This window comes from Gymnodraco acuticeps, unplaced genomic scaffold (genome assembly GCF_902827175.1).
Source record: "Gymnodraco acuticeps unplaced genomic scaffold, fGymAcu1.1, whole genome shotgun sequence".
In the NCBI taxonomy this organism is placed as follows: Eukaryota; Metazoa; Chordata; class Actinopteri; order Perciformes; family Bathydraconidae; genus Gymnodraco; species Gymnodraco acuticeps.
Genome location: NW_022990949.1, coordinates 515,026 through 533,952, shown reverse-complemented (window position 1 = coordinate 533,952; position 18,927 = coordinate 515,026). Strand labels below are relative to the sequence as shown.

Genomic DNA, 18,927 nt, shown 5'->3' with positions numbered 1-18,927 from the left:
TGTTGCCTTCTTGAGACGTGACCATCTCTACTCACAAAATGTGAGAGGGAATTTATCATGTGCCAACGTTTGCACAAAGTAAGTATTGGAGAATAGGGTTTGTTTTCTTCTGTTTCTTTACCTATTCTCTACCAGGTAAGCCATTAAGAAAACAGAAAGTCCTATACGCATGTTACTTTGGGTCACATGCCGATGTGTCCTTGAGCAAGACAATTTAGCACAAATCGCTCCCGTAGGCATGTCTACGGTATTGAAGTGTTTGTACATTAATATGTTTCAAATGTTCAAATCAACTCACAAAATGTGAGACAGGGAATTTATCATGTGCCAACGTTTGCATAAAGTAAGTATTGGAGAATAGGGTTTGTTTTCGACTGTTTCTTTACCTATTCTCTACCAGGTAAGCCATTAAGAAAACAGAAAGTCTTATGCGGATGTGACTTTGGGTCACATGCCGATGTGTCCTTGAGCAAGACACTTTAACACAAATCGCTCCCGTAGTCATGTCTACGGTATTGAAGTGTTTGTAATGTAATATATATATTTGAGTTTTCTTGTGTTTCTTTACCTATTCTCTACCAGGTAAGCCATTAAGAAAACAGAAAGTCCTATGCGGATGTGACTTTGGCTCACATGCCGATGTGTCCTTGAGCAAGACACTTTAACACAAATCGCTCCCATAGGCATGTCTACGGTATTGAAGTGTTTGTAAATTAATATGTTTCAAATGTTCATCTCTGCTCACAAAATGTGAGACAGGGAATTTGTCATTTGCCGACCTTTGCACAAAGTAAGTATTGGAGAATAGGGTTTGTTTTCTTCTGTTTCTTTACCTATTCTCTACCAGGTAAGCCATTAAGAAAACAGAAAGTCCTATATGCATGTTACTTTGGGTCACATGCCGATGTGTCCTTGAGCAAGACAATTTAGCACAAATCGCTCCCGTAGGCATGTCTATGGTATTGAAGTGTTTGTAATGTAATATATATATTTGAGTTTTCTTGTGTTTCTTTAACTATTCTCTACCAGGTAAGCCATTAAGAAAACAGAAAGTCCTATATGCATGTTACTTTGGTCACATGCCGATGTGTCCTTGAGCAAGACACCTTAGCACAAATCGCTCCGCAGTCATGTCTACGGTATTGAAGTGTTTGTAATGTAATATATATATTTGAGTTTTCTTCTGTTTCTTTACCTATTCTCTGGCATTAAGAAAACAGAAATCATTGGCGGATGTTGCCTTCTTGAGACATGACCATCTTTACTCACAAAATATGAGAAAGGGTATTTATCATGTGCCAACGTTTGCACAAAGTAAGCATTGGAGAATAGGGTTTGTTTTCTTCTGTTTCTTTACCTATTCTCTACCAGGTAAGCCATTAAGAAAACAGAAAGTCCTATGCGGATGTGACTTTGGGTCACATGCCGGTGTGTCCTTGAGCAAGACACTTTAACACAAATCGCTCCCGTAGTCATGTCTACGGTATTGAAGTGTTTGTAATGTAATACATTTTAGTTTTCTTCTGATTCTTTACCTATTCTCTGGCAGATAGTTGATTCAGAAAACAGAAATCCTTGGTGGATGTTGCATTCTTGAGATGTGACCATCTCTATTCACAAAATGTGAGAAAGGGAATTTATCATGTGCCGACGTTTGCACAAAGTAAGTATTGGAGAATAGGGTTTGTTTTCTTCTGTTTCTTTACCTATTCTCTACCAGGTAAGCCATTAAGAAACAGAAAGTCCTATGCGGATGTGACTTTGGGCCACATGCCGATGTGTCCTTGAGCAAGACACTTTAGCACAAATCGCTCCCGTAGGCATGTCTACGGTATCGAAGTGTATGTAAGTCGCTTTGGATAAAAGCGTCAGTTAAATGACATGTAATGTGGAAGAAGACCCAGAAGACTCACAATGACCATTTCCTCTCACACGGACGTTAACACAGTATGATAAGTATTGGAGAATAAGCTCTGTTTTTCCCTGTTTCTATGACTTATTCTCCAACAGGTCGGTAACTAAGAAAACAGAAATGGTTGGCGGATGTGTCTCAGGTGGTCAACATGTCAAAGTGTTTTTTTGTTTTGCAAAAGTAAAGTGAAATGTCACGTTTGTTGGTTCATGTCTCTGTTTTCTTTCTATCCTATATTTGCCCTTTCTCTCACTATTTTCCAGATCTTATTCCTATCTTAGCTGGACCTCGATGCGTTCTGGAGACGTCTCGGTTGGCTGAGGTTTCTCCACTTTTTTCCTGTTAAAGGGTTTTGTGGAGTTTTTCCTTCTGCAACTTTTTAGATCTTTTTGTACAATTTTGAAATACAATTCAAGTATAAAATTCAAATTCTTTGTCTTTCTTTACTTTTAAATGTGTGTGTTCAGCTTTCAACACTGTATACTGTATTTAACTTATTCAGTTGGAAAAACACAATTTGGTTTCCAGTTAATTGAAACTACTGCTAAAAGTCTTGGAACTGGAGTTTATACATACCCCAAACTTGGCACAGTATCTTACAGCACATGTCAAGTTATTGCCTCAAAGAGCTTTACTCTTGCATAGATATGGAAATCACACATACATGCAGCCAAATTAAAAGGCTGCATGCTCTCAGCAGCATGTGCAAAGTGCAGACATGCAGAGTTACAGAGTGAAATACACTGAACAAAAATATAAATGCAACACTTTTGTTTTTGCTCCCATTTTTCATGAGATGAACTCAAAGATCTGAAACATTTTCTATATACACAAAATAACCATTTCTCTCAAATATTGTTCACAAATCTGAGATAGTGAGCACTTCTCCTTTGCCGAGATAATCCATCCCACCTCACAGGTGTGGCATATCAAGATGCTGATTAGACAGCATGATTATTGCACAGGTGTGCCTTAGGCTGGCCACAATAAAAGGCCACTCTGAAATGTTCAGGTTTATCACACAGCACAATGCCACAGATGTCGCAAGTTTTGAGGGAGCGTGCAATTGGCATGCTGACCACCAGAGCTGTTGCCCGTGAATTGAATGTTCATTTCTCTACCATAAGCCGTCTCCAAAGGCGTTTCAGAGAATTTGGCAGTATCCAACCGGCCTCACAACCGCAGACCATGTGTAACCACACCAGCCCAGGACCTCCACATCCAGAATGTTCACCTCCAAGATCGTCTGAGACCAGCCACTCGGACAGCTGCTGCAACAATCGGTTTACATAACCAAAGAATGTCTGCACAAACTGTCAGAAACCGTCTCAGGGAAGCTCATCTGCATGCTCGTCTTCCTCATCGGGGTCTCGACCTGACTCGACTGTTGTGAGCATTTGCCCACTTGAGTGGGCAAATGCTCACATTCGATGGCGTCTGGCACGTTGGAGAGGTGTTCTCTTCACGGATGAATCCCGGTTTTCACTGTTCAGGGCAGATGGCAGACAGCGTGTGTGGCGTCGTGTGGGTGAGCGGTTTTCTGATGTCAATGTTGTGAATCGAGTGGCCCATGGTGGTGGTGGGGTTATGGTATGGGCAGGCGTATGTTATGGATGACGAACACAGGTGCATTTTATTGATGGCATTGAGAATGCACAGAGATACCGTGACGAGATCCTGAGGCCCATTGTTGTGCCATTCATCCACGACCATCACCTCATGTTGCAGCATGATAATGCACGGCCCCATGTTGCAAGGATCTGTACACAATTCCTGGAGGCTGAAAACATCCCAGTTCTTGCATGGCCAGCATACTCACCGGACATGTCACCCATTGAGCATGTTTGGGATGCTCTGGATCGGCTTATACGACAGCGTGTTCCAGTTCCTGCCAATATCCAGCAACTTTGCACCAACATTGAAGAGGAGTGGACCAACATTCCACAGGCCACAATCAACAACCTGATCAACTCTATGCGAAGGAGATGTGTTGCACTGCGTGAGGCAAATGGTGGTCACACCAGATACTGACTGGTTTTCGGACCCCCCCAATAAAGCAAAATGCACGTTTCAGAGTGGCCTTTTATTGTGTAAATACACCTGTGTAATAATCATGCTGTCTAATCAGCATCTTGATATGCCACACCTGTGAGGTGGGATGGATTATCTCGGAAAAGGAGAAGTGCTCACTATCACAGATCTTTTCAGATTTGTGAACAATATTTGAGATAAATGGTTATTTTGTGTATATAGAAAATGTTTTAGATCTTTGAGTTCATCTCATGAAAAATGGGAGCAAAAACAAAAGTGTTGCATTTATATTTTTGTTCAGTGTAAATTGTGCTGTCTCAGGGATTTTATTTACATGTTTTAAGTGTGTGCTCCAGAAGTGAAAGCATAGAAGAACGACACTTGGATATTTTTTTCACTCAATGTTTTTCGTATTTTATTGCAGAGTGTTTATACACAGCATTTCAAGTGAAAGTGTAACCATGGTTTCATGTTCAGCTCACCACATTATATCTATGCAGCGATGTTTCCCTGTGTTTTCCGTTGTACCATGAGAGGAGCAGATGGTTCAGCTGAGACGTTTTATTATTATCCAAAAACTTTTCAAGTTAATATAAAGTACAATGCACAGAGTTCAGAGTGAATGCTGAACCCTGCTCTCCTCTCAGCATCTCCTTGAAAACATAGTTCAGCTTTGACCACATCTTTCATTTATTAATTCACAGAATAGCCTCTTTTCTCTCAGACTATAATACAAGTTTCTACAGAAATTACAAAAATATTACATCAAATGAACCGCACTAATCATGCACACTGTAATCTACAGTACTCAGTACCTGGCAGCTGAAAAGGGCATTTACACATTTTCTAAAATAGATTACAATTTTAAAAAGGTCTTTATCTTTTTGTCTTTTTACACTTTACAAACAGTTCCTCTGAGATAAATACTTCCTTTGTCTGTTTTGTACGAGTCATTCATTTCAGCACTAGAAACGTATAATGTCGAGTAAAGTGCAAGATGTCCGAGCTTTGCAAATAAATATTTTGCCAAAATAAAAAAGTGAAATGTAACGAACAGTTGTACTCGATATAACCGCACCTGTGAATGTGATATTTGTGAGTTATCTGAGAAATAGGAGGTGACTGTAACAAGAGGGAGGGATGGCTAAAAGCACAGTACCGTCCCTTTTAAATGAAAGGCACATCACATCGGATAGAAAACCGTTCTCATTCTTACTCAACACAAACGTGCAGCTGCAGAAGCATTCGCCTCTTTGTTTGAGGATCTCCTGGGATTCTTTGAAACTGGATTAGAGAGCAAATCAAACTTTGTCATCCGAAACAACTGAAATTCACAGCTTAAATAAATGAAAAATAGTGACGTCACAGATGCAAAAACTCACAAGCAAAACGTTTCCCTTAGGACTAACGCGAACATTTTTCCATTCAGTGTAGACGCAGCGGCACTGAATTGAAATGTCCTTTTCCTTGTCAAGTTAAATACATCGGTTGCATTAAAAAACTAAGCGCTATCACGGCTGCAGCTTCATCACTCAGACACATCAGGCAACATTAGCAGCTGGCAAAAACAGGGGTCTGTGACTGGTGGAATACAACTCTGTAAAGTGAGGCGAAGGCAGGCGGCGGACAGAGATGTCGATTTGAATGATTGTCACGGTGTTTCCACGGAAATGACGACAGGCGGCGGGAAGATCCCATTTATCCATCTGGAGAATCGCTAAGTCCTAAAGCGAGAGCTTCCTCTGGGGTCAGACCGTTCTTCAGAGTGCGCCTCACTGTGAGGAGAGACAAAATACATGATCTATGATTATGTTTATAACGACAACAGCATGTATACAATTGCTAATTACGTCGCAGCGTTCATGTTTCCCGGTGATATAGACAATGTTTGAATGCATCTGATTGCATTGTGGTAAATTCAGAGTCAAGTGTGTTTGGAGCTTCACCCATACTGTGCCACACCATATCTCTGCATCACCTTTGATCTTTCTGTTTTTAAACCCTCAACAACAAGTATGCCAACTGTATAAGAAAACATTACTTGGTTGCTGGATTAACCATATCATAATGAGATAGTAAAACAATGACTTACTAACGGCACAACACTAAATCAGACAAGGTGAGATCCGGTTTCGTATTTGTATTTTGTGTCTCTACTGCGACATGTTTCCATGCTTTAATGTTACTGTTTAAAAGACATGATGCAACTGTAACTCCTTAACAAAACTTCATTGTAAAAGTGATCAACCGATTGTATTCTAGCATTATATGAAAGCAGCTTTCCGTGTGATCACCGATGCTAGCCCTGTTGAGGATGAGTATCTGGTTCAGTTTATGGACAGAGGTTCAGGTCTTACAGGACTTGCGGTTGGCTCTGGACCTCCTCCTCTCTCTGGGCTGGGCTGGACCCTGCGTGGCCGACCTCACTATCCGCTCCATGATCTCGTCTGCATCTGCGTCGTCGTCTCCACCGATCGGAGTGTCCTCCACAGGCGGAGTCCTTGAAGGCATAATGCGACCTGAAAAAAATTGAGAATGTTGATCAAGGTTTAAAAAAACAAGACCGATTTAGTGACTCTGGTTTGACTTTGGCCTCCTTGGTGTGATCATATCAGGAACTTCCTGTATTGAGAATCAGAAATCCTTTATTCATCCCATATTCATTCATATACATCTGTGGTGTCCAAACTACGGCCCGGGGGTCAAATGCGACCCGCAGCCCATTTAGAAACGGTCCTCAGCTAATTCCAAAAGTATAATGAAATATGGCCCACAAAAATAAACTTGTGCTTGTCATATATTGTACTTCTTAAATATATATGTAAACATATATTACCCAGTATATATATATGTGTTAAAAGGCCCACTTTTCAAATAAATTCAATCAATTCAAGTCGGAAACATTCTCAAACAAATCTTAGTTGATAAAAGTCCAATAACTTAATTACATAACAAGCTTGAAATATACCCTTCATATTTCCTCTTTGTATAAGCAATCTGAAGCTTCTGTTTTAAGGAATGAGCTGCCAACAAAATAAATAAATGAAACCCTATGGAGAGCTGTGATGTAGCTGTTTCATTTTCAAGTATCAAGCATTATTTACCTACATTTGATTGATTTAGCTCACTTATAACTGAACGGATACACCTCACCTCTAGTGAGCGGCCCAGCCCTTCGTATATTTTTCTGTATGTGGCCCTCAGTGAAAAAAGTTTGGACAGCCCTGATATACATTATATCATCATCGTCGTACCTCCTCTTCCGGGCCGGGATCTCGTCCGTGTGCGCAGCCCCGGCACGGCACTGGCCTCCTTGTCCCCCCCGCTGAGGGTGGTCCTCAGCATGGTCTTCATGTGCTCGTGCTCTGCAGCATCCTCAGTGTGGCCCAGACCCTGAGGCTGCTCACACTCCTGACTGCCACTGGGGGCGCTGGTGGTGCTGCTGCTGGAGCCATACCGTGCACACTGGGGGGGAGAGACAGAATACAAGAGAATAACAAATCAGCAGCTTGTATTTACTATTTGACTCAAACAAGCCAAGACTGAAAATCAAGGTGCACAGACCCATTCAGCAACAATGAATATTCAGTAACTAGTCTTCCTTTGACGGTTCTTGAATTGAAATGAATTGTAATTGTATGGTTGTACTTATAAAGGTGCTGATATGTTGATCCATGCTCCAATCCGTCCTTATTATTATTATTAGTGCGATAGATAAGATGTCATGTATTTAATGTATGTTGATTGTTGTGTGTGTACCTGTCAACGGACTGCAGAGAGAAATGAACTAAAAGCTAAATCTGGCATAAATCATCGCTTTTCTTTCCTCTTTTTCAATTAAAAACCTAATAATAATAATAAACGGTTACACATCCAACCTGTCACCATCCTGGAGAAGTCTAGAAAAGGTTAGTGGTTACACGCACGCACATACACACACGCACGTACGCACGCACGCACGTACGCACGCACGCACGCACGTACGCACGCACGCACGTACGCACACACACACACACACACACACACACACACACACACACACACACACACACACACACACACACACACACACACACACACACACATGCAGGCAGTCAGCACTTATGTGGATACCTCACTCTCCTCTTCATCATCAGACTACAGGGGAAAGAAAGGAGTGAAAGTCAAAGAAAATGAAGAATAAGGCAGCTTTAGATTAAAGGGGACCTATCATGCAAACGGCACTTTTTGATGTCTTTTATACATAAATATGTCTCAGGTGTTTCGGGAAACTCACGCAGCGTCAGAAAATAAAACCCTCTCTCTTTTCCTCCGTACCCAAATCTCTAGAAACGGGGATACAACGGAGCTGATCCAGATTTGCGTCCGATATGACGTAATATCTGAAATGTGGACCCACGGCACTATCAGAAAGTTGCTATCAGAAACAATGCCCGACTGTTCTGGACGTAATATGGTCAGTGCATTTTTACATTAGCATCGCTAACACTCAGAGCTAACCTGTACTGGAGAGCATGTGTGTGAAGAAGCAGGAAGTAAAAAGGAACTCACCTTGTGGTATAACCGGCAAGAGAGAAAGCCTTTGAGCTCCATACTGTTTCAGAAATAATCCTTGATAATCCATGATATGGCGTTTCATCACCGCAGTATTTAGTTTAGACAGTAGCTGCCGGGTCCCGCATGAGCTCAGACCCCTCCTTTTTATTTTTGTTATCAATTTTTTTTAAGCTTTATACCCCAAATCAGCACTTTTGAAACAGGAAGTGAAATAGAGGGATATGAGGCATGGCTAGAATGGGTGATCTGTTTGGTGTTTTGAGCAAAACACTTCATAGACATGTTTTTTATATATATTTATATATCTGAGACCCATGCTATTGCCTAAAAATAGCATGATAGGTGACCTTTAAGGAAAAAAAGGGAAAAGTAAAAAGATTTGAAAGTCGGAGTGTGGGTAAAGGATTCTGTGTGTTTGTGTGTGTGTGTGTGTGTGTGTGTGTGTGTGTGTGTGTGTGTGTGTGTGTGTGTGTGTGTGTGTGTGTGTGTGTGTGTGTGTGTGTGTGTGTGTGTGTGTGTGTGTGTGTGTGTGTGTGATGCTCACAGGAGCGTTGACGTCCATGATCATCTTCCCTCGGGTCTTGTTGCGTTCTCGGTGGTCGGCCCGTTTCTGTTTCTGCTGCAGCACGCGGTCTCGGGTGGTCCGGTACTCCAGCGCAAACTCACTGAGGATTTTACTGAACCTGTGGACGCTGATCTCCCTCACACTGTAGGCCGGGTGGCCGAGGAACAACAGGAAGGAGTGGAACCTGCCAGAAGGAGAACATCACATTTTATTCAAAGTCCTTGTACTTCTCTCGGTGTAATGACATTTATTTAGATATTTTAAATATCTATTTTCAGTTTTACTGTACACCAAAATGTGACACTCTAATTACAGTTCATTTTTCCAAGTTTGAAGTTGTTTCTTTAGTCATTTTGTGTCTCCTTGTGTTCATTTTGAGTCTTTTTTAAGGTGGGTTTATGTGTCTTTGTGGACATTATAAGTGTTTTTTGTCTAGTTTTAGTTATCTTGTGTCTCTTTGTAGTCATTTTGAGTCTCTTTATGGATGTTTCATGTGTCTTTGTGGACATTGTAAGTGCCTCTAGTGGGGTTTTGTATAGTTTTAGTTGTATTGTGTGTAAGAGGATCCTTTTAGCTCCACTAAACACTCCTGTGATCCTCGTCTTTAAAGAGCCTGTGACACGAGTTTCCCCCATCATCCAAACCCATCAATTTGAGTAAATATTGTCCCCTTGAAAACCGTTACTGAACTGATTTTGGATATTTGTACTTTGATAACCATTAATCTGCCCTTCAATGTTGACCATTTTCTGGATCTTCTCGGGGATTCTTCAAGTCCCGCCAAATTACGTGTGACGTCATTGCGGGCACAGCGCTCCAGCTGCACCGTTCAGGATCCCAGCATCTGCATGTAAACGCACGATGGTGCACACAGCAGCAAGCTCAGACAGCGATGACAGTTTAATGTTGAACGTGTCTGAGAGCTCATATGAGTCTGAAGGATCGCTTTATGTTGTATCTGTTAGAAGTTTAGGAATTAGGTGCGTCAATATGGGCGATCATACGGTCATGTAGCCAGTGGTGGAATGGGACTAAAAATCATCCCGGGACTCTCGACCGGCCCACTTCGGTACCGCTAGTAAATTATCAACGGGGGGAGTGGGGGATGTCAGGGGCGGCGGGTGCTGTAGATAGTAAATGTAAATATGTAAATATTTGTTTCACTGCATCCTCGTAAAATACAAATATAATGCAATGTCTGTGTCTTTGACATTAGCGCTGCTAGCCACCTGTGCCCTGTACTACGAAGCCAGTTCAACAGACCCTGGATATGTTTGAGTAACAAACAAACTAACAACAACAAACTAACAAACGAGATCTCGCTAAGCGGTCCTACGACGCTGGTTATCAACTCGGTAAATCAAGCCAGGGTTTCTCTCTCCAGCTGAGAGCGCGTTCACGTCTAAGACACGAGTGGATCTGACTTTAATTACATTTGACTCGAGTGTTTCGTCAACATAATGTGTTGCTTAAAATAATACTTCTGCATACAGTATGTGACACTGTAAGTGTTGCACGGCCAGACACGGCAGATAAGGAAATATATGATATATTATGATATTATATGATCGATGATCTGATTGATGATGTAATATGAATGATAAGTGCGACACGTCGGCGTCTTCTCTGCATACGGCAGTTTAAACTGTATTTCCTTTATCCTGTAATATGACTTGAGAGATGTAAACTCCGCACAGAGTTGATCTCCTTTCTATAGACGCCGGAGGCGTAAAAAAAGTTATTTAGCCTTCCCAAACCTGGGCCTCACGCGCCGCCTATGGGGGATGTGCTAGTGACTTATCCGACCGGCCCACTTCGGTACCGGCCCATCGGGATTCGTCTCGATGGCCAGTCCGCCACTGCACCCAGCCCACGTAAACTGTCAACGGGGGAGCCTCGCTGCGGGGAAACGGTGGACCTAGTGTCCCGATCGGAGTGGGAATAATAATAATAATAATCCGTGCATTTTATCCATTAATTTCCCCAACATTGTGGTGAAAAAAACACACGTTTAATCCATGTTGGTGTACTACTACAAAAAGCATCGGTTTGTTTTCTCATCAGGAAATGCCGACCGGCTCAAACAAACGATTTTTAATCATCATTCTCACAATCATTTAATCTATCATATGTTCGCCGAATTGACATGAAAGCACTAATAAATGTAGTTTCATCCACTTGAGTTTACAACTACAAAAATAATCGATTTGTTTTTATATCATATCCTACGGGAGGAAATTCAGCAGCTGTCACTACCGATTTTTAATCCTAATGTAATCATCATCTTCACCACGATCATTTATGTTTATGTTCGCCGAATTGACATGAAAGCACTGACAAATATGAATATACCGTAGTCAACTTCATTAAAACGTTATTAACGTGCCTAAACTCAGTAATTCACTATTTCTACGCATGACAACACACTTTGTCCGTGTTTGGCTCTCTCGCCGCACAGTGAAGCGTTCCCGCATTGACGTCACTTCCGGCTTCCCCCAAAACTTCAAAATGAGTCGAAGGAATTTCCCCGCGATGTTCGAAATTATTGATATTTAACGGAACGGTATCGCTTTTTTTTTTTAAACTGACGGTTCGAGATTACTAGTAGCCCAATATTTCATTGCACAATAGTTGTTGGGAGGCTGTCACAGGCTCTTTAAGTAACAGTAGCATATCAATAAGCTTTTTATTTCGGAATTTTGTAATCAATGAAACGGTGACTCAGTCAGTATCATATGTAAAGGTTGTGTCTTGTTGAATGGAGGAGGAGAGGTACCTGTTGATGATCCTGCGGTGGACTATCTTGAGGATGATGATCCTCTCAGCGCAGTCTTTGAGGAAGTCAGACATCTTCTGCTTCAGCTGAGGTTTCATCTCGTGCTTGGCGATCACCTTCAGGTGGTCCCATGAGGCTTTGCAGCGCCGCTCCATCTGACACAGGTTCTCCTGCAGCTGGTCGAAATCCACCTGGCGGGACAGATGTGGAGGTGAATCAGACGTAACGTTTTTGCATAGACATTTACTGATTATTAGAAGTTTTGTTGACTTTTTTGGAATGTTGTCGTACTTAAAATGGCTTGTTTGAAGCAAGAACTAGTGAGAAGACTTTGAAGTTTAGAGTTTAGACTCACATTTTAAGGCAGCAAAGGAAGTTAAATGCTTTTAAATTGAACCAAATTGAAAAGCTTTTACAGTGCAGGGATGCAAAATAGTCTTAATACAAGATTTCCTTTAGTGAGAGCTGAGCGTACTTTTGCAGATCGTGTGATGGCCCCGATCTCAGAGTACAGGTCGGTGCTCTGAGGGAAGTTCTCCACCACCACGGAGCAGGCGTGATGCAGCAGAGACTGCTTATGAACTGTGTCCTTCACCTCGGAAACCTTCTCCAAATATGTCAACTCGAAGCCTTTAGCCTGGACACAAAGCCAAAGAAACATAACTGAGTAAAGAATACATCTGGAGTACTGATATAAAGGTACACTGTGTTCTCACTAGGGCTGCTCGATTATGGCAAAAATCATAATCACGATTATTTTGGTCAATAATTGATATCACGATTATTAGATATGATTATTCATTGACTTTGAAAATATCCATTTATTGAACTTTAAAACAAATAATTATTTGAACAGTATGTTTTTAACTGTTGATTACTCTGAACGTATAATTCAACTGAAAAACCAATGCAAATATAAATTAAATAAATGATACATTTAAATAAATAATATCAAAATAATAAATACCAATAAACAAGATCAACAAATATTTTGGAGCGCACTTCCACAAGCTACTAAACATATATAAATATGGTAAATAAAAACAAATTAGACTAAAATTAATTGGATCTATCTAACTGGATCTATGTCGTTGCTCTCAGAAAATCAATTAAGCATTAGCAAAGCAAAATAATCGTTTTTTTCGTAATTGTGGCTAGCCAAAATCGTAATTGCGATTAAAATACGATTAATTGCACAGCCCTAGTTCTCACTGTGAATTATAGTAGCTATAGGATGTCATTTTGAATCTACAAATGACAGGCTTAGAATATCTACACTTAAAATCACTGAGCATCTCCACAATTACTACAAACTACTGCTGCAGACAAAAGAAGCTTGTAATAATGTCCCAGTGTGATGAACCAGTAATGATGGTGACTCACATTGGTGCCGTTGAGGAAGTTCCCCATGGAGAGCAGAGTGGCCAGGATGTATCGGAGAGTGTTGTTCTTCTCCAGCTGTTCCATACCTTCCTTCAGATCCTGCAGCGGCTCTGCTACTTCCTGAGAGAAGGCAAACACACACATAAACACGCACATCATTAGTGGGGTCAATTAAGACATGTGTTTCTTGAGTCTACAGTGATAAAAGTGGTTGAACAGGTGCTTGTTTGAGGTCATGAACCGGTTGCTATCGCGGTCACCCTTCACTACAAAACGTGCTTCTGATTATATGAAGATCTTGTTTTTGAGCAGCAGGTTGCTTTTATGTGCGTGTGTTTTTGTGTGCCTGCACGGTACGTTGCCCTCCATTAAACCTCCCGCTAACAATCCGTCCCACAGAGAAGAGTCGGGAACGCCGTTCTACCGAGAGCGCGCTCAGGAATGATGCTTTTCATGGAGATTAAAGACAACTGCGTCCTGCGGAAAGCCCTAAAATGCGCAGGACAGTGGTGTGTTTTTCATTCTCTGGCTTTTCCCTTTGAACTTCTCCTCCTGGATGCGTTCCAGAGGAAGATTAGACGAGGTGCCGCTAATAAGCGTGCATATTTTGTTATGATGTAACCATGATGATGTTTTGGCGGATGTTTTTTGTACTAAGAGGGATGTTGATACCCACTGACACGGGTACAAGACACACACACACACACACCACACACACACACACACCACACACACACACACACACACACACACCACACACACACACACACACACACACACCACAACACACACCACACACACACACACACACAACCACACACACACACCACACACACACACACACACACACACACACACACACACATCACCACACACACACACACACACGCTCTGCACATTTAATCAAAGCTTTAGAGTGCTGAGTTTGTTTGGCTTTGTATATGTATCTGTTTCTTCTTGAATTAAACCAAAAAAACGTGCTTATTTTAATTTTAAATGTGTTTGGCTTGGCCTTTCCTTCTCTGCATACACATGAAAAGTATCTATATTTTATTTTTATCAAATAGTTATACATTGGAAAGCACTTGTATCACGTCAGTCAAGGTCAAATTAAATGACTATAAAACTTTATATATACAGTCTATGCTATAAACCCATACTAGATTATTATGAGTTTATTGAGATTTGATATTTATTAAATCATACAAGGACAGCTTTGCTACATAATGGCTCGCTGATAATTCAAAGCCTGTTGAGGATCCCTTTAAGAATTCAAAATGAACACTGTACACAAACTACTACTTGACTAATACTTTATAATGCTTTAGGAAGGATTCTGTCTGAGCTTATTGATCCATGAGAGCAGTTTTAGTGTGATCTCATCACAACAGCACTGTCCCGTGTTGATACAGACCTTCTGGATTGTCTCGTAGTCCATCTTGAAGGCCCAGAGCTGGAGTCTGGCGGAGAGCTCGCTGATGGAGGACAGAGTGAGGAGGAACTGCTCAGCCGAGCCCAGCGGGACGTCAGGATTGGCCAGCTGGGCCTCCTGGATCTTCTGCTTCTCCTCCTCTGTGGGGATCATCGTCAGGATTTTCTGAGAGCAACGACATAGAAGAATATGAGAGGACAGCAGGATACGAGTGAAAAAGATATAGGATTATTTTCCTGTTAAACACCTGAACTAAGAACATCCATAACATTCACCTGTTTGCAACTTACAAATGATGTATCACTTGTATATAGACTCTTATGGCACTACTTCTATTCTATTTGATTGTATTTACTTGCACTGTTTTATTGTGTTGTACTGTTGGAGGAGCCTGGGACCTAAGATTTTCATCGACATAACTAAACTGTAGCTATGTACGAATGACAATAAAAGCCTTGAATCTTGAAAAATAGTCTGTATCTCTCACCTCAATGCCCTCCTTGTTTAGCGCATATTCATCAAAGTTAAGGATGGCTGTCTTGATGGTGCGAGGAGGAGGAAGCACCGTCAGACCGATGTTGATGGCGTTACTCCTCTTGGAATCCAAAACGATGATCTCAGTCCGCTTCCCGTCTGCTGCTGTTTTCTAGGACATAAAAAGACAGAGAGGGTCAATGCTGGGTCTCTCCCTCTCCCTCTCCCTCGCCTCTCTCTGTCTCTTCTGTCAGTGTGGTCTGCGTTATGGGCTTGTAAGGATTACAGGGATAATCACTCAGGTTACATTGACTGCAGCTGTGGCAACTATATTTTGAGTAGGAACAGGAAATACCTTACAGTGTGTGTGTTTTTGTGGGTGTCTGCAGCCATATTGTCACTGAATGTGAACAGATTACCTCACCAGCACTTTATAAGCTATAAATGGAAGGAAGTCGTAATATGTCGGCACATAAAAGTGTAACAGAGTAGCTGCTAAGACCTGGTTACTGCCACGAGGTAATAATATCCTTTCCATATGCAGACTGGAAGACTTACTTTACACCATCACTCTGGCACAATGTGTTATATCTTACTGTTTATGCTGTTAAGTGTAAGACTTCCTCACACTTTTTATGATGCATTTTCTTGTCTACCACTGAGGAGTTAGATCTGCCATTTTTGAAGTCTTTGTACCAAGTAATGAAATACCAATTTAATTCACGTCATTTAGACATCATTTCTATATAATGTTACACAGAAACTATTAGATGCATGGTTAAATCTTGTATTCACTTTACACCATGTTTTTGGAGGAAGCACTATATTCGGGGTTGGGGAAGTTCTGTACTGAACACGTCAGTTTTTAAAGCAAAAACATGCTATTATTAAATGAGACTTGTGCTTTCTGTGGTCAGGAAACAGCCGTCTCATCTGAGCTCATCAACCTACCTTTCACTCACATATTTGTCACGCTCTGAGCTTTTACTTCAGACCAAACAATATGGATATACATACGTATATAGATAGATAAAAAGGAGCACATATAGAAAACTACCAAAGACTGATGGCAGGGTATATGCAGGAATCCTGAAGTCAAATGTAAAACCTTTTAAGACCTTTTTTAAAGACCCTTTCCATACATTTTAAGACCTCATCGCCACTTGGAGTTTTAACCGGTTACATTGGCGACACACTTTACCTCACATTGACTATATTCAGTATTGATTGTCCTTCCTCTTTATCTTCCAACCATTTGGACGCAGACTTGCATTTCCCCATAACGATGTTGTTTAACAACCGGCGTAAACGGAGCTTCGCGCTATCAAGCAGTGAGCGTGCGATGTCCTGTTCAGATGACGTCCAATCCAACGGGATGCCATAAATAAACTACACAGAATCACACTACACACCTACGCAATGATTACATTCAGGCAGACTGTAGAACACAACCTCTTTGGACCATTTATATACTTATTGAAAACAAGCTACAAAATGTAATACCTTGGAAAATGGCGTTTAATACTTTAATAGCCTTAATTTTCGTTAAATTGATTTATCAACTTGTAATACTTTTGAAGACCCCGCGGACACCCTGTAGTAAAGACTGATGGATGTATACCTGAAGAATACACACAATTATACCAATCACGAAGATGAAAACCAGCATGAAATTGGTTTGAACCTTGCAATCTCTAATCTAAAATATCTAAAGCACATACTTAACATTCTGATGGGTTAGGTAAGAAAACCATAGAACCTAAAGAAGGGAACAAAGGAGAGTCTGCCAAAGCAATAATAAAGAACTATCAGAAGAGGTGGCTCTGACCTCTGATGGCTTTGATTTTCTGGTGGTACTGTAAATCCTGGATTCTCTCATTTAGACAGCTTTGCTTGAGCTGTTTTGAGTGTCTAGCTGCAGACCACCATCACTCCGTCACATTATGTGCAGGCCAGAAGCCGACGGAGGCGAGCCACTTACTGCTACGGCTCTAACAGACGCTGTGGCTTTGAAGCAGCAGCTCAGGAGCTCAAAGTGTGAGAGGCCAGCTCCTCATCTTTGCACTCCATACTTTTCTTATTTAGAGGCTTTGGGAGAATTATGAAGGATTCAAAACTCCCATGTTTGATCATGATCAGAACACAAGCGACCTAGATTAACCGTGAAATCTTTCAACGACCTTCATGTGCTGGAGATAATGGACTCAAACCCATTGACTTTGTGGCTGTTATTGGCAAAGTGTTTTTGATAAAGATGAGTTTTTACATTTTAGAATTACAAAAATGTCAGATTTATCATGTTAGAATCAGCTTTGGGGAACACTGACTGACAGACAAATTAAACATGTATTACATTCATTAGGAAAATTGTCTGAAGACCATGAAGTTTCAATTTTATGCAATGTGTGATGAATATTATATTTCTAATACATATAATGTTTACTTGATATATCTATAGAAATACAACTACTACTACTACCACTGCTGCTACTACTACCACTGCTGCTACTACTACTACTACTACTACCACCGCTACTACTGCTGCTACTACTACCACTGCTGCTACTACTACCACTGCTGCTACTACTACAACTACTACTACCACTGCTGCTACTACTACTACTACTACTACCACCGCTACCACTGCTGCTACTACTACTACTACTACTACCACCGCTACCACTGCTGCTACTACTACCACTGCTGCTACTACTACTACTACTACTACCACCGCTACCACTGCTGCTACTACTACCACCGCTACTACTGCTGCTACTACTGCTGCTACTACTACCACCGCTACTACTGCTGCTACTACTACAACTACTACTACCACTGCTGCTACTACTACTACTACTACTACCACCGCTACCACTGCTGCTACTACTACTACTACTACTACTACTACTACTACTACTACTACTACTACTACTACTACTACTTATACGGTCATTCAATGTACGCTGGAGATATTTTGATGTTTATTATTAACATGAGATCAATATTTCCTTTTTCAAATATCAAGATTATCGTCTGGAACATCGTGACAACCGTAGTGTGTTGTAAAATGAATGAAAGAACTAACAGCACTTCCGTTAGATGCCAATGTGATAAATAGTTGGTCAAGGCTTACGTTCAGTATCTAACAGTGAGACTATTAGCACTTGTTGTTTACCTTTGTAACAGGCATTTCCTTTGATTTCGTCTCAAACAGGTGTTCCAGTTTGGCGGTGTCCATTTTCACTGGATCCAGTTTGGACCAGAACGAATCTCCGCTCCGCTTGTAGTCCCTGTACTGAGGGTCTGTGGGGCGCACCTGATCACAGAAAAAACACTGTATGAAGTACGGAGAGACAAACAACAACAAATATTTCATCCGTGTTGACTGGCTCTAAAACATGCCGTCTTATAAGTACTCTTAATCTGTGGGAACTCCTGTCCAACCAAAAAGACAGGTCCAACATTTCTGACAAAGCAAACACGGCACTCTGACTTAATTTCTCCCTGCACCCAGAGGAAGTGATAGCTGTCTGATTGGCCTGACCTTTTTAAAGAGTTTTCCTTAGCGTACTATTTTTTGTGGTTGGGCTCACGGGGCTATTGTTTTTCTTTACAATTCATTATATTTTAGGAATGTAGTTGTATGTCATGTTTCTAAAGACAACATATTGGCTCTTACCCAGAAGCTACAAGTATCACAATCACAAAGCTGGTATCTATGAACTAAAAACAAGTATCATAATAATAATAATTGTGTAACGTAAAAATGATCTCATATGGAAGATTTAAATAGAATT

The 18,927-nt window shown here is 41.1% G+C and overlaps 1 protein-coding gene across 1 annotated transcript in view; it reads right to left on the bottom strand.

Moving 5' to 3' along the window:
• Nucleotides 1–4,329: 4,329 nt before the first annotated feature.
• fhod3a (formin homology 2 domain containing 3a) overlaps nucleotides 4,330–18,927 on the bottom strand; it is a 61,111-nt gene continuing 46,513 nt past the window's right edge. The window contains 11 exon segments of the mRNA XM_034235050.1: nucleotides 4,330–5,718; nucleotides 6,301–6,462; nucleotides 7,198–7,408; nucleotides 8,057–8,080; nucleotides 9,045–9,249; nucleotides 11,842–12,032; nucleotides 12,317–12,478; nucleotides 13,225–13,344; nucleotides 14,639–14,821; nucleotides 15,144–15,302; nucleotides 18,306–18,446. Of these exon segments, the coding sequence (XP_034090941.1) occupies nucleotides 5,642–5,718; nucleotides 6,301–6,462; nucleotides 7,198–7,408; nucleotides 8,057–8,080; nucleotides 9,045–9,249; nucleotides 11,842–12,032; nucleotides 12,317–12,478; nucleotides 13,225–13,344; nucleotides 14,639–14,821; nucleotides 15,144–15,302; nucleotides 18,306–18,446 (1,635 nt within the window). The 3' untranslated portion in view covers nucleotides 4,330–5,641.